This window comes from Atractosteus spatula, chromosome 15 (assembly GCF_055471065.1).
Source record: "Atractosteus spatula isolate fAtrSpa1 chromosome 15, fAtrSpa1.hap1, whole genome shotgun sequence".
NCBI classification, from domain to species: Eukaryota; Metazoa; Chordata; class Actinopteri; order Semionotiformes; family Lepisosteidae; genus Atractosteus; species Atractosteus spatula.
The window spans coordinates 3,027,497-3,044,446 of NC_142720.1; the positions used below are offsets into that span (position 1 = coordinate 3,027,497).

At 43.3% G+C, this 16,950-nt stretch overlaps 1 protein-coding gene across 1 annotated transcript in view; it reads right to left on the bottom strand.

The window, feature by feature from the left end:
- The window catches only part of LOC148819818 (calpain-2 catalytic subunit-like), a 32,726-nt gene extending 17,670 nt beyond the window's left edge, over positions 1–15,056 (bottom strand). Inside the window, exons 1-7 of the mRNA XM_088934038.1 lie at positions 14,582–15,056; positions 13,432–13,501; positions 6,634–6,752; positions 4,381–4,514; positions 3,323–3,491; positions 2,864–2,947; positions 2,671–2,756 (exon numbers count right to left, since the gene is read on the bottom strand). Of these exons, the coding sequence (XP_088790164.1) occupies positions 2,671–2,756; positions 2,864–2,947; positions 3,323–3,491; positions 4,381–4,514; positions 6,634–6,752; positions 13,432–13,501; positions 14,582–14,818 (899 nt within the window). The 5' untranslated portion in view covers positions 14,819–15,056. The remainder of the gene's footprint in view (positions 1–2,670; positions 2,757–2,863; positions 2,948–3,322; positions 3,492–4,380; positions 4,515–6,633; positions 6,753–13,431; positions 13,502–14,581) is intronic.
- Between the last annotated feature and the right edge of the window lie 1,894 nt (positions 15,057–16,950).

Here is a 16,950-nt window from a genome sequence, read left to right on the forward strand (position 1 = left end):
CTGCAAGATAGCAATGCTAACCACTTTGCCACCATTATAAATGGATGGATATCTTAGTTATCTTTCTAGTTCACAGGTTTGCATGCATAACTTAATTTTGAAAGCCACTGAGACATCAGGTACTACTGTTGTATTTATGAAAAAGAAACAAAACAAAAAACATACTAACAACTGTGCCATCCTACTCCTTAGTTAATACATTTTATTATTCATAAACAGTTAACATTGTTAGCAAAATATTTTTAATTATATTTAACCCTATTTTTTCTTTAGTTTTGTATTTAACTTATTATATGATAGTCAGACTTAATGTATATTTGAACAATGAAAATATATTTTTACAAGATTTTACATTAAGCACTTAAAATTAATATGGTTAATAATAGTAAACTGTAACATGTTGTAACAAGATCGGTTAAACTGCGAAGAAAATGCTTTCAGAGAAAATGTTTCAGATGTGAAGAACATAGATCTCCAATGCAATTTCAACCAAACCTGTTCCCACACACCCTGCCCCCACTACCATTAGAATATACACAAAGCACTCAAATCTTTCGAGCTAATGATCAGGTGACCCGAGAGAGAGCGAGAGAAACACCAAGGGGTGCGGAACCAGGGAACTATTTACATGGAAAACGGGCGATCTCCCCAGACTGTCCGCCCGTTTCACTGTTACCTGGATACCTCTTTATTTAGAACTCACTAACATTGATTTTTAGTTTAGAAGGATTCAAGTAGGGTTTTAGATGAAAGGCAGCGACCTTAATCAAGCCCAAATCACAATTGAACCCATTCAGAGCCTACATTACATTTTAGCGTTTCATTCTGAGCAGAAGACCCTCACACCTGAAGAAGGGGGAGGTGTTTTTCGCTGGAAATCTCGCCTGCTTCTACTTTACAACCGGAGTGCTGGCTGTGACGAATTAAACCGGTTTTACAAGTTTCAATCACAGACCATGTGACATGGGAGTCAGGAAACTAACACACAGCGCCACCGGATTTGATAACGCTATAAAAACGCTATAAAATAATGTGACTTGGCACAGAACAAGTTTACAGCACAGTACAATAATAAATGCTGACCATGACTTTAGAAGCATAAATTGCCTTACACTCAATTTAAACACAAGCTGTCTTTAGCCCTCTAAGCTGGTTCATACAGAAATGTAGAGATCCAGGCTCAGAACACACAGCTTCATTAGCGAATACATATGCAGGACAACTAGAGAAGACGTTTTACAGAGGATGGATTTTTAGAAACATCCCATCAGTGACATCACTGAAGTCAACTCCTAGGTACTGTAACTGTCGTGTGGATAGTTTCACAAGAATCAGACAAAGGTTTAAGCATCGCTTGTTCTAGATAAAACTGCAAAAAAAAAAACCAACAACCCATAATGTACTTCTTTGCGGCTCTGTTTGCCCAAATCATATATTCACAACGTGAAATCTAGAAAATAATATTACGTAACCAAAATCCGCAATATGGAAACAGAACCTGTGTAATTGTTGATAGATGATGTACTCGTAACATTTTTTCAAGACGAACTACAACATTTAAAAAATGACTTGTATGTACTTGATATCTCTAATCAATCCACGGGTCCCAGCACAAAACGAAACTAAAACGCATACCGTTTCGCGCTTCTTATTAGTTGCTCAAAAGTAATTTGACCGTATGAAATGCATAATATAAACCTAGAAACATATACGTGAGCAGTACTTAAGCACTGTAGTATCGGTGTTAAGACATACCTCTCAAATACTGTAAATCAAGTTAAAAATATCTCAAGACCGATTCTGGTCATAATGAAACCATGTTTCGTGTATGTTTTCTTTAAAGTACCGAGGCCAGCCATATACTGTATGTTTATGTTCCAAAATTAATATCGTTTATGGCCTTCACACGCGTTGCAGTATGCTCCTATTCTTTTTATGCTCAGCTACTAAGATTTCCCTTCAGTGGTAAAATTAGATATGAATATTCAATACTTAAACGGGCACAGTTAAGACATTAAATATACATATACATACTGTATACAGTACAGTTTGCATACGGTAATATGTTTATGTTCCTAAATCAATCTCTTTTATGAGCATGTGAAAGGCATGGTGAATCACTGTACTTTGCATGATTGGAAACAAATGCGTGATTGCGAAATGCTGTGGTGTTACTTTTACAAAGATGGTCAATGAAAAAAAGAATGTTGACCAGGGCAATACTTTGAGTTTACACTTACAGCTTGTCCAAGGTCATTCATTATTAATACTATTAGTAATATCTTCGTTAAAGACTTTGATGGCCACAGCTCAAACATGAGAGGTTGAGCTTTATTAGCTCCACCTTGCGGAAATTCCGGATACTATTATTTTGCTTGTCGTATTATAGGAGAATTTACGGTAACTCGCGGTATTTACCGGTAGCTTGCGGTAGACTGCGTACAGCGTACCGCAAAATAATGCGGTATCGCCCGCGCATTTTGAATGGCTGCATCTGTATGGCGTACCAGCTGGTGGCGCTCCGGTACGCGTACCACAGTTTGAGAACCACTTATCTAAATGACACACAACACTGTATTTAAGAGGATGGAGCTAGAGACCTCTGTAAAAATTTAAAATGCAGCCCATTCCCCCTCCTCCAAAGCTCTCTCATCAGCCTCAGTCAGGTACCTGTCACTCCAGGCTCCTGTCCACTCCACCTGACCCCAGGGGTTACGGATTCTGACCAGCTTCTCCAGGCGTCCCCGGTACGTCACCTGCAACACAGGACACATCTCAGCATCAGGTCCCTCCTGATGGCGGCATGAAACACTTTGAGCAGATTTTGCATGGCATCAGCAGTGACCGGCGTTCCTCTGCTTACCTCCACAGCACCAGTGAGGGAGTAGGCGTGTCCCTTCACCAGTTTCTGATAGGTGATGGCCTCCGTCTCGGCAGCACTGGTGATCTGGAGAGAGGCTAACATTGTCAGGCCCCTGAGGCACACACTGACCTGCCTCGGCAGCACAACAGAGCTACATTGTAATAGGAACAGCCACACTGATTCTACACTACCGTGTAGTTGAAATCATTTTTCATAGCTCAAAGAGAGATAATTATACCTGGAAAAAAGTAGGGTTCTTTACAGTAGTACATGTGAGACAAAGTACATAAAAGTATGGCAGATTTCAAAGTAGAATACCAAAATCGTTTGTTGGTTATTTGGTCCTTGTTTTAACTTCACATGGATCAGAACTGGAATGCTAAACCAGAAAAGATGAGATGGGAGATTAAGGTCACTAAAGCAGAAGACAGTACAGTACATCAATGGATCATCACTTACATCAATGGAGCAGCCCAGCAGAGAGCCAGCCTCCAGGGCCTTCTTGATGATTTGGAAGAGGTTTGGGGGGGCCTGCTTCAGCTCGTACATCTCAGCTATCCCCCCGGTGAAGTCCTCGAAGCCTTCAGTGGTGGAGCCCCCAGACAGAGCCTCATAGGAGCCGTTGACCCTGCAGGAGACAAGCCCAGTTCGGCTTTGCACTAATTATTGTCTTATTGAATCTGAATCTCTCTATGTCATGGACATGAATCACGATAATGACAAAAAAGAACAGCCCAGTTTTAAGCAAAAACATGTAGAATTTACTGTTGTTAATTTACCTTAAAATAATTTACTTCAAATGTAAATCTTAATATGTGACTTTTTAAAAAAAAAATGCATTCCTAAAGACTTTAAATGTAAGTACAGTGCCCATTTGAGAAACATTTGAGAAAAATGTTTAAATTTTGTTATAAGGATTTTTTTTTCTTTGAATAATTTTACCTCACTGAAAGGTTAGATTTCTCTCATATTTTTAGTGTAAGATCAAGCTGACAAACAACAAAGACATTTTTTCATAGCCTTTTTTGCTCATCTTTACCAAGGGTGCTAATAATTCTGGAGGGCACTGTATATACTGTAATTTCCTTTTTAGTGTAAATTTAAATAAACATGAAAAACTTTTTCCGGCATGAATATCTACACGAAAAACTACAAAAACTGGTCCACATGTCAAAGACTAAGTAGATCTGAGTAGGGAGTGTACACAGCAGAGTTCTGAACGACTGTGAACGAAGAGATGAGACAGAACTGCAGAGGACCCGCTGACCCTGCAGGAGACACATTTTCATTTCGCAAGCTTGTAAGATAAAATAAGATCACTTTATTGGCCATATACAATTTCTTGTATTAGGATACCCCAACTTGCTCTCCATGAGACACACAGACAGGGAGAGGAGCTTGGGGTCAAAGCGCATGTGTGTGAGACCAGTGACCCTACTCACTTGGCAAAGAGCAGGGTGCAGGATCTCCCTGAGATGCTGATCTCTGTCTATAAAGAGACCAGTGACCCTACTCACTTGGCGTAAGCCTTCTCCAGCAGGGCGCTCCAGAACTCCGAGCCCTCAGCTGAGTGGACAAAGAGCAGCTCCCCGTCTCTGGTGGGCAGCCGGTCGTCGATGACAACATCTACCCATTCTCCAAACTGCCAGAACTACAGAGGGGAAAGTGTGTACTGAGAAACTGCTTGCACAAAACAATACACGTCTGAACTGTTTATATCCCCCCAGTGCAATATCATCCATTCTGACTTGAGTACCACACTTGTCATACATTATATGAAGAGACAATAAGGGATCTCAGGGCTCTTCACCACAGTGTGTCGAAAGCACGATGTTCTACTCCCCGTGTATTAAAGTGAGAGTGGGCAATTCAGGATGGCCAGATTACACTAACCTACACACAGCTGGGTGGACAGTGTTCATAGGGTTGTGGGGTGCACAGCCCTGTCCCATCAAGATGTGGCATTTGCTCAGAGGCTGCTGTGCTGGCTAGCAAAGCTTGACATGTCTCCTCCTGTCCTGGGACTAATAAAGGCCAAGACACCCTCATCACCTCTTCAATCCCAACAAGTCAGAGTCTCCCTGCTATTGCTTTAATTATATTAGTATTAGTTAATAATATTAACTTTGGAGGTCTGATTCCACCAGCCAAGAGCCTAGTATAAGAGTTTAGTGTTTAGCATAGCTCCCAGAGGACACTGGTTTACATCTTGCAGCTAATAAAACCAGCAGACATTTGTTTCTATCCAAGGAAAAAAAATTCTAGTGGTTAAAAATTGCCTTTAAGCATTACTAGATTGTACACACCAGAGAAGGCTCTCGTGCAAAAACTTGCATTTTTACAAAGGCAGCCTTGCAGCTGTTGTGGACAAATCATAATTTTTGTAAAATATAAAGACAAAAATATTACAAAAGAAATGTTAGGAATCTGAACCTGACAGTATTTATAGTTTCTGCCAGTTTCTACCAAGACTGAACTCTATGTCTAGCTAACTGCTTCTGACAGTAGGCATATCTATTGGACAGCCAGGAGCCCTTCTGTCAGAAGACAAAATAAAGACAGAAGCATTGTAAACAACAGAGACACACACACAGGTGTCACACAAAAAACACAAGCCATTAAAAACTGCAAAGCTGAGGCACCCAAATGGACTCAAAATGTTTATGCTCAAAAAGGCTAGATTGGGCCTCCGGTACAAAATGGGAAATATTATCAGTGGAATGTAACTGGGATTCCCCAGGCCTCAGCAGGGAGTGTGTGATTCAGGCCTCAGCTGGGAGTGTGTGATTCAGGCCTCAGCCAGGGTGTTCTTGGCAAGCCGCCACATGTGAGCCACTCCTGCGACTGCCTAGCCAGAGCTGCCCCCCTTCCCCGGCCGACAGGGGGGCATGTCTGCTGTCTTACTGCCCCTTGTGGTGGACAGGGGCTGTGTTGGAGTGTCAGAAATTATTATTTTAACCTTTCATATGTTTATAAATAGAATAATAATTGGCAATCACTCTGGAAATCAATCACAAACTCTGTCTTTTTTCATTGTTGTAACAATTCATTGCTGTGATTCAGCCTGACTTCCTATTCCAAACCAAACACTTCCTTCGACCACATTTCAGCTAACAATGAGCTGTCCAAGGGCACACTGGCACAACACTGTGAAATATCGCATGACTGTTCTATTACTGGTTTTGTAAAAATCATCAATTTTTAGTTACTGAATATCTCAACACACTCTTACTCCTCTAATTGGCAAGTGGTTCTTGAAAGCCAAGCAGCACCTGTGAGGACAGGGACAGTAATTACAGACTGTCACAGCAGCCTGACCTGGCCAGACCTCGACCACCAGGGCTCCCCATGGCTGCTCCCTAAGGGCAGGTATCTGTAAACCATTTGAATTTGTAACTAACTTCAAACAGAAGAGCATTAAATTGACACAATCAAACCTTAATTAAACTAATTTAGTCCCCTTATTTGTGTTGCAATATAAAGACACCGAAAAAGCCTTCTGGATTTGACTATACAACAAGTTATCGTGGCAGGGCCTCTGGCAATGTTGTTCTCAATACTGCACAATGTAACACAGCAGGAACACCCTAAGAAATTAATACTCCCCTCACCTCCTTGTGTCTTTAGGTCAGATTTTCAATGCAAACTGAAGGATGTACAGCTGCATACCGAGGCGGAAGCCCTAGGCATGCCAGGCTTCTTCAACAGCCCATGTCAGAGTAAGGAAAAAGATCTCCAGAGGCCAAAAGGGTTTTTGTTTCCTGCGTTACCTGGAAGTGAAAGATCCCAGCATAGTCGTTTCCGAAGCCCTGTCCACTGGGCACAACTCTGGCCAAGACGTCCTCATTAAGGGTCAAGGAGGCAATGGCCGCCAGGAGCCAGCAGTCACCTGGGAGATGGAACCAAGAAAGGTCACAGAAATGAACTTTCTTTAATGAAAAATGCATTTGCAAAATTCTTAACTAAAAAAAGTTTGTAAAACATGTAAAAACAGGTAAATATCTATATATATCTAATATATATTTTGTATGAAACAAAACTCCAGATAGTATTGGCTGAATCCACTACATGTTAGACAAGCTCATCCTGTGTAAACAGGACTTTACATATACTCATCTATGGTACAATCCTTTGATTCTGACTGGAGCAGCATGATGTGCAAAGCCAGTTCCAGTTCCTGTTGGCATGCCTAAGAAAACCACAGCCACTGTCAAGAGCACAGAGACATGAAAGAAGGTTGCATAACTTTGTGAAAACCAATAGGTAAATCACTATTCTAACAAATACAAGATTATTCAAACAACACAGCAGTTGTGAGCAGCAGCGAGCGTACACAAGAACTGAAACACTGCACAGATGCTATAAATATCTTTAGTTAAACCTCTAAAGTATTGTGTTTTATAATAAGGACCAATGTTTTAAACTCAACAACAGTACAGCTTAAAAGCTGCCAAGTCACGTGTATGCACGTATATCTATAAATGAACCACAAAAGACGGTGCTATTTCTGCAAGAAGGGTAGGGTTTCATAAAAAGAAAACAGACTAGCAAAGAAAAAGCCCAACCCACAGACTTCTCGCCACAAGTCATGCCCAGTTGAGGATGAGTCACACACCATTTCCTCCCTGCCAACACCCCTCCAGGCCTGACGGCGGAACACAACAGCACCAGAAAGGTGAGGAAGGAGGGGACCATCCGGCCCATGCAGACGAATCTTTCAGACGAATCCTCGTCTTGCTCCGCTTTCCTACAGAGGTTTTCAAACTTTTTTTTTGCCCTTATAACCATCACACACTGGATCTTTAAGTCAAAAAATTTGAAGCAATTTTTTTTTCAAAAACTGAAAAACCACAGAGAGAAAGACAGCCTATCAGTATCAGCAACAAATGAGCTGCATCTGTGAACCCAAGTCATGCTTCTGCTTCTGTTCTACTAACAGCAGCTGTTGATCCACCGCTTCTAAGGCAAACACTGATCACCACCAGCACGGTAACTACAGGTACCAGCGACACTGCACCAACATGTGACAGGAAGCAGGGCATGGACACAAAAACAGATACTCCTCTAGTGAAGCAGAACAGTTCGGACAGCTCTCAGGATTGAAAAAACAAACCGAGACTCAACTGGTTTTGTTTTAAGCACAAACTCTGGGAAAGTACCCTACCTGATGACCATAATGTCTCCTAGTCCCTTAAAACCAAGGCACTTTGAGACCAAACATTTTAACATAACTTTTATTGGGTAAATTGAGCATTTGCTCAATGAATACTGGTTCTTAATTCCCTCAGGGCAGTATAAGATAAGAATTTCCATGTAATTATATCTGCCAGTTTTCCCTGTTAAAGCAGAAAGTTTAAAAATAAAGTTTTACATTTTTTTATTCAACACTTAGTCCCTGGAAATATTTCATGAAAGGCTACTGAATGATTAATGCTGTCTTGTAGTCACTGAGAAGTTTAGACAAGGGTCTCGGGGCCTTGGTGACAGCCAAGTGACAATGGTAATTTAGTGCGAGAGGAACCAGCTGGATCCAGATTAGCTGAACATTTGAACTCAGAACAGGTTTTTCAAGTTGCATAAATGAGAATAAATTTACCTTTAACTAGGTATAACTACTGTTTGTTCTTGTTTGCTTTAATCCTACAAAAGGCTCTAGTAACGGACCTCTCAGTGGTCAGCTGGCAAACGCTAATTCAGGAAAAGAGTCACGAAAATTCCGCTGATGAATTACAACAGAGACGCCAACAGCAAATTCCATTACAGTAGTAACTGTGCAAAACATTTTATTTAAAAAATGTTCAACTGGATTAAACAGTCACCTTTAGAATTTCCCCAATATAAGATCAAGGCCCATACAGTATATTTGTATAATTACACTTATTTCTGGGGCTCAGTGGTACTGGCTAACAAGAATCTCACAAGAATCTCACGTTGGAAGCTGTAAGCGTTTCTGTCGCCTGTTTTCTTGAACAAGCTGAATTTGTTAAAATAAAATCTAATTTAGGAGCTCCAGAAGTTTATGGTACAGATCACTTTTCCAGGGCAGCACAATATGGAGCTTGCACAGAGAAGGCACTACAGATGCCAAAGAGAGAAGCTTTCCATTGTGCAGAACACATCTGTTATTCATTTGTGGGTTTTGGATTTAGTTACTTTACCTAGGCTGTGCTTGAACTACAGATTCTTCCAAAACAGAGCCATTAAGGAATCAGTATTAAAGTTGCTTCTGCTCTGAATTCCTACTCTTCTTGTTGATCATATATTTCTGCTGTTTGCCACCCTCATTACCAGCCATGCTAGCTGGTCCTGTGCCAGTGGTTTCTGATAGGGATCTGAAAGCTGTGTGGGGAAGTGGCTTGGGGCTACAAAAGGTTTTGATGGGCATTAGTAGAGACTAAGAACTGGCAGGAGTGCAACTTTCTTACACTCCCCATCTTCATTCCTCAGGTACTGTGGGGCTGGAATTCTACTGCATGTGAGCTGTAGAGATAGCCCACCCTGAAAAGAAAACACTACTGTACCTGCCCAGAGCTTCATGTGACACACATGCCTGCTATCGCTCCTGCTGATGAGAGTCACCTCCTCCTGCTCTGGGTGCCCACTGTCGTGCCCCCATTGCTCTCTCCTGCAGACTACCAGACTGTCACCTTTCCCAGCCGAGACAGCGGCTCTGCTTCTAGGGCCATGCAAGGATGGGGCAGCTGTGCCTGTGCTCTGTCCCTCACTCCTGTAGGTGCGCAGTCAGTACATTTGGTCTGCTTGTGGCTTGCAGGCTGATCTGCAGAGCAACCTGTTGCTCCCAGGGCTCAGCCAGGCTAACCTGTCGTTAGCCAAGTGCACAAGTGCCAGTTAGAACATCTGGAGAAAACAGAGTGCAATGAGTGTGTGACTGACCTGAGACCTTTGACTTCTTTATAATCAGCAAGTAAGCCTCGTAATGAGGGATGGCAGGTCCTCTCACAAGCCTTACATATATCTAAACCTAAACGTCAATGGTTAGTGTTAGGATTAGAAACTTTAAAAGCTTAAAACTTGCAAATGAGCTAGCTGTGCAAACTAAACTTAAAGAAAATAACTACAATGTATTGAATTAATCACAGAACCGCATGACATTTCATTTGGAATCACAGGTCTTTTAATTTGTTTTGTGTACCAATTTGTCTTTCTAATAAGAACAAACAGGGAACTTGATCAGTTTGTTGTTTCGGACCAGGAGCTTCTACAGTATAAGCCCTGAGCCTGAGCACAAACTCGTGACATGTGTTAGTACAGGGGGCTGCGTGCCAGAATCAGCTATGCTGCAGCTACAAGGCCTCAGGCTGTCTTCTCTCTCGGACATCCTGGGAATGTCACGGGTTTTATTTTCAAAACTCCAACACTTTCACTAATAGTTTTAGTTTTTGTTTAGAAGAGCAGATCATTTCTGGGTTTTTTTTCAGAAAGACAAGACATTTCCAGTTCTGAAATAATGGAGTCCAACAACAGAGTCCTCAAAATGTCAGTGCTTTCTGCACCATGTGTCAGGGTCTGTAAAACAAGGCGTAGGAGAGCACAGTGAAGTCACGGCAAAAGCATGGTAATGCAGAGAGAGCTGGGGAGAATACTCCTGCACAAATACAGTATCCTGCAGTACACGCTGCTGAGGGATCCCTAACGCCTCCTGAAGGAACCCGTTCGACCTGAGGTACCCTGACACACACGTTCGGCTTTGGCCACTGGACCTCCTGCTGAGGGCCCAGAGCAGTGCTGCTGGAGAGGGAGCGCTTTTTAATTGAGCACATGAGAGAGCTGGTTTACGCATAACAAGTTTGTCATGTCTGACATTCTTTTAATTTACCTTTCAAAACCTGCCTCATTGCAAATAGCTCAACTGCATGCTCTTCTTCAGGACAATAAATAAGGAAAACATATCCTTAGTATTTGCTTGGGAACAGTAATACCCCAGGCAGTAGGAGTGCCAGGCTGGCTGAATGATGGCAGTTGATGCCCAGAGAGCTTGGCATGAGGGCAGAGAAGCCAGCAGCAGTGCCAGGAAGCCCAGCAATGAGCAATAGTGCATGGCTGTACCCCAGTCATGAGGGGTCCTGGATCGGGGTCCTGTTGACCCGGTGGGATTTGTGTCTATTTCCCATGATCCTCAGGCTGTCTTTATAATAATAATAAACTTTATTTTATATAGCGTCTTTAAAGGTGGCTTCTCAAAGCGCTTTACAGAATGACAACAACAATAACTAAAAAGAATACATAAGATAAAACACAATTACAATATACAGAGGAGACCATGGATGGCGATACTAAGAAAAGCAGAGGGGTGAAGAACGGAACCAGTTAAGTAAAGGCTTTTCTAAAGAAGAAGGGTTTGAGTCTGGATTTGAAGGAGTTTAGAGAAGGTGAGTTTAGAGAAGTTTAGAGAAGGTGACTCTCTGATATCCTTGGGCAGCTGATATCCTTGAAGCTAAATTGTACATAAATTGTAAAAAGTACAGAGCCATCTACAGATACGGTTACAGGATTGGCTTTACGAAGTTGATGGGGGGTGCCAATAAGTATGACTTCAGTCTTGTCACAGTTAAGATGAAGGAAATTTTGAGTCATCAAAGTTTTATGTCAGAGGTTCAATTAGATAGAATAGAGACAAGTCACATCAGTGTCAGGTTTAGTATGGATGTATATTTGAGTATCATCAGCGTAGAAATGATAGCTGAGGCCATGTGATCTTAAAAGCTGACCAAGTAGAAACATGTAAATTCTGAAGAGCAAGGGGCCCAGTATTGAGCCCTGAGGAACACCAGACTTAACAAGACCAATTTCAGACCTATACCCATTAAGAGAGACAAAGTGAAAGCGATCAGTGAGGTAAGACTTGAACCATTTGAGAGCAGTGTCAGAAACTCCAAACACAGTCTCAAGACGAGAAAGTAAGATGTCATGGTCAACAGTGTCAAAAGCAGCACTGATATCAAGAAGCCTGAGTATAGAAAGAGAACCAGAATCAGAAGCCATTAGAAGATCATTAGTGACTTTGACCAGGGCAGCTTCTCTGCTGTGAAGTTGATGGAAGCCAGATTGAAGAGGTTCAAAAAGGTTATTTGTCATGAGATGGTTATGTAACTGAAATGTGACAGCACGTTCTACAATTTTTGCAAGAAAGAGTAAGTTGGAGACGGGCCAAAAATTGTTAAGATTGTCAAGAACCATGTTAGGCTTTTTTGGCACGGGGGTAATGGCAGCAGTTTTGAGGACCGTTGGTACAACGCCAGTGCTCAAGGATTCATTTATAATATTGAGGACAATGGGACAGAGAGAAGAGAAACAGGACTGGAATAAAGTGGTGGGAATGGGATCTAAAATAGATGTGGTGGGATTCATGTTTATTATAAACTAGTTTATTGAAGGATGCTGAGCCAAGAAGAGAGAGGTTGGAGAGAAGGGAACCAGAAAAGTTGGATAAGGAGGGAGGAGGTATGGATATGATATGTGTAGTGGAGAGAATGAGATGCCTGATATTGTCAATCTTGGAGCTAAAGAAATCTAAGAATGTGTTGCAAAGTTGCGATGAGGCAGGTAATGTGGTGGGGCAGTTTGGCTTGAGCAGTCTGTTGATGGTGGAGAAAAGATGTCTTGGGTTGTTATGGTGATTTTCAATTATGTGAGAGAAGTAGGTGGATCTAGCAGACTCTATTGTAACCTTATTCGGACAAGTAACCTCTCCAAGCCGATAATGTACATTTAGGCCAGAAAGACGCCACCTACGCTCAAGTTTGCGAGAGGCTGCCTTCATGGATCGCAGATGGTCGTTTTACCAGGGGGCAGGGCGAGAGAAGGAGATGGTTCGAGTTTTTAAAGGAGCAAAGGTGTCAAGGGTAGATAAAAGAGCACCGTCAAGTAACTGTATTTTGTCTGTATTCTTTCTCCGGATAGAGCAGAAACACTCTATAGTGTAGAATGTAGGAAAAGAAACTTTAATCTCATATCCCCAAACTGCAGCCCTCAATATTTTCCAAGTCTAATTAAATCATTAAGAGGTGAAGACTTGAGGAGAAGGGTCGTTAGTCCAATCAAGCAATAATTGAGCCTTATAAACCCGAGTGCAATTCTAATGTGTCATGTGGCTGCAGTAGACACTCCTCTCTGAGGCAGGATCCAGACACTAGCAGTGACCAAGGGCCTCCAGACCAGCTGTGCACAGTTACTGGCTTCAGGATCTGGACCTCGGGTCTTAAACTAAGCGGTTGATTTAAGAATCATAAACCCGGATCTCACACTCTGTTCCTGCAGGCCCTGGTGGCCCTGGGGTTTCTCTCAGTTATGTAGCTGGTTTAATTATTTATTTAGCTGTACTAATGTAATACTCATAAGCATACTCCAAATTGTCTTATAATAAGTGAGTGTTTTGAGAAATATGATGTAAAAAATCTTTTTATAAATCCTGTATATTTTATGTCTAAGAAGACCGAGTTGCATAATTAACTAATCAAGGGAAGAGAAGCCAGAAGATGCCAGCCCTTCAGGGAGAGAGCTGGAGATGCTTGCCCGGACCCCTGCTCTGAATCAGCCCTGTGACTCACCGAGCGCCCCCTGGCAGATATCTGTCCTCGTGGCTCCGCCCACAATGAACTCAGGCCTGGAGCACAGTTCCTGTGAACAGCAGGGAGAGAGACACACATAAAGATCTAATTCCTTTCCAGGGAAACCTTTACTGGCTGTGGAACCTCGACTCATTAAACCAGCCAATAGCATCTGAAAGCTGTATTGCAATTATGAAAACATTGCAGCCTGTAGCTCTGCAGAAGATCTGAACATCCCTGTAGGACTTTATTTCTTGACTGTAACTGGTGGGACTCCATCACAACACTGTACAGCCCAAAGCAAGCACTGTCTCCCAAAACCTGTGCAAATGGGCAGACTGTGTCTGTTTTAACAATTTCACTCCATTTTTGGAAGCAAATACTGTTTTTCCTAAACAAATTCCGCTCGGCTTCCTAAGACTCATTATCTCCACCAGGAGTTTGGAAAAAGCTGCCCAGCCATCTTGTCAAAACCGAAACGGCAGGATTGGATTTTCAATTAGCTGCTAGCAACCAAACGGGCTAGGTGGGCCAGTAATGTCTTGTACGTAATAATGTTATGTTCGTACGTTTGCGCTTTGTTGGTCTGTCTTATGTTCTATGCGACTAGACATTACATTACGAGGGGTGCGTTGTTAGAAACAGACTCCGAAATTCCTCAGAAAAAAGTCTTAACCATTTAGTCACAGTCTGATTTACTTATAAAAACGCAAAAAATCGACAGTGTTAATTATTGACAAGTATTAGAAGTGAAAAGGCCCGACGGGTGCATCACTTTTTTTTTTTTGCTTTTTAAACCCCTGATTGTCCAGAAATACATAGGCGTAGCTCTGAAACTAAAATGTAGTGACTGAAGAGTAACGCACTCCGGCTGTCACGCACTTCAGAAGATTACAGCAGGCAACACTTCGCTGGCGGATGTCCTAGTTTTGTTTGTAAAAATTAATAGTGCTCCTAAAACTCTTTCGAAATCGATGTGTTTTTAGCACTGCCAGCTGCAGTCCCGATTCACAGTTGCTTAAGAAGGACGTAAGCCAAGTTGGCACAAGAGTTAAAATTAGCTTTTTTGACGACTGCAAAACACGCGAGCGGCTCAGAAAATGAATTAGCGGAAACAAAACGTTAATGTAAAGGAAGGAAAAAAACCTACACTTGGTCTTTTCCACTGCACTCCTCGGGTTTTGGAGGAGTACGGACCGAGCTCTTTGAATCCCAGGGACTCGGGCGCGGCTGGAAAGGTCGAGTCCGAGAAGAGCTTGCCCGCGGTGAGACACTGCCGTCTCAGCTCCTCGAAGTCCTGGTTGAGGTACTTCACCGCGTTGGAGTTGGTGCCGAACCCCGCCGCCAGTGCCCGCTTTTTGGCCAAAGTAGATGCCATGCCGGTCATGTTCGCCAGGAGCCGTTCAGGAGTGCGCTCAGACCGAGAAGCTTAGCTAAATTATCTGTTGCAAAAGTTAAATTCCTTCTCCGCCCCTTGCTGCTCAGGCGTGGTCTTTTACAGCAAGCCTGCACCAGTTAACTGTGGATGCTGTTTGCCCTGAAACAACAACCAGGTTTCTGCTGCAATCGGTAACACAGCTGTACTCGGAGCCAAGTTAAGCGACAGAACTAAGCAGGTTTACAGTAACGAAACTACGCCAGACGGACTGCAATCTGAACAGGAACAAGCTACACAGATCTGGCCTGATGGTGCTGTTTCCTGCGCCTATCTATAAGCGTGAATTCCGACGCAGGAGGTGATCTACGGCACCGATTTCAAACTTTTAATACAACATTTTTACCAATCTCAAAGCATCACAAGAAGAGCTGCAGGAAAACGGACCCGCAATAAGTTCTGACAGACTTGAACTTGAACCAGACTTGAGTACTTTCTTGTTGGACTCGCCCCGTCTTGACTGCCATTTTACAGTACGTTTGTAGACGCTCAGCTGTTGAACTGAGGATCGCGATTATCATTTTTGAGGTTTCAGGGTGCTAAATTTATGCAGAGGATAACTTAATAAAATACGATTTGTTAGTAATGTAGTTTCACTGGGTGGTTGAGAAGTGTTGCTTCTAGCAGGCCCATGCAATCCTGATATTAGGGTGCTATACTGCGCATAGTTAAGGTGGCCAGACCGCCGTTTTTTTTCTGGACATATCCTCCTTTTTGGTCTTTAAATCTCCGTCCGGGAGGAATTTTCAAATGTCCAGGATTTTTGCCTTAAACGGATACTTTAATAGATACTGGTACCACTACTGTCAGCACCACCGGCCCCCTAATGTTTTACTTGTTCAAATACGGTCACCCAGCCTAGTGGGCAGCAAGGTTGAGTTTCGGTTTTCAAACTACAAGGCAGAAACAATGAAAGTACAGGGCAGTAGATCGCAGTCCACAGGCACTGGAACAAAGCTGTTCCTGCAGGACTGGTGGGCCGAGACGGCTCGGTTCTGGTGCTCCTGGGTCTCTGTTGGACCAAGACAGCTCGGTTCTGGTGCTCCTGGGTAACAGGTGTGCCGAGACGGCTCTGTTCTAGTGTTCCTGGGGGGCTGAGATGGCTCGGTTCTGGTGCTCCTGGGTCACTGGTGTCCCAAGACGGCTCTGTTCTGGTGTTCTTGGGTCGTTGGTGTGCTGAGACTGCTCGGTTCTGGGTCACTGGTGGGCCAAAACAGCTCAGTTCTGGTATTCCTAGGTTGCCGGTGGGCCGAGATGGCTCTGTTCTGGTGCTTCTGGGTCGCTGGTGGGGCGAGTTGGCTCGGTTCTGGTGCTCCTGGGGGGCTGGTGGGCTGAGATGGCTCAGTTCTGGTGCTCCTGGGTCACTGGTGGGCCAAGAAGACTCGGTTCTGGTGCTCCTGGGTCACTGATGGGCGGAGACAGCTCGGTTCTGGTGTTCCTAGGTTGCCGGTGGGCCAAGATGGCTCAGTCCTGGTGCTCCTGGGTCGCTGGTGGACTGAGACAGTTTGGTTCTGGTGTTCCGGGGAGGGCTGGTTCCACCACAGTGGTGACAGGGAGGAGGGGGAGGGGTAGTAAGATGGAACGGCTGAACTAGAATTCCAGACTCCAAAGCATCATAGTTTAAAGCACAACCATGGTTTAGGTGTAGCAGGAAATTCCTGTAAACAATAAACAGTTTCTTGATGTTCTTCTTGTCTGTCACAGTGTTTCAAGTCCCCTGGTACCCCAGTCAGGTACCCCAGTCAGGGCTGCCCTGCTCCAGTATCAGCCTGTGGGGACTGATCCTGTCTGCTCAGGACCCCAGTAGGACCAGACCTGCTCAGCTCTGGGAGAGAGACCTCTAGGGAAACAGCAGCTGCTGTAAGTGGTGCTGGTGGACCAGGGATTCTTCCCCCTGAACCAGAATTTGTGAATTGTTCAGAACTCCTTGGAAGGATATAAAGTGAAATTAGAAAGGAATATCCCCCCTAGGCTTCATCTGAATCTGTTCAAGTAGGTAGCTGCGTCAGCATGTGTAGGATGCAAAAGAATAGGTAACAGGTTTATTCCATGCTGAAAAGAAAAGAAAGCAAACATAATGTTTT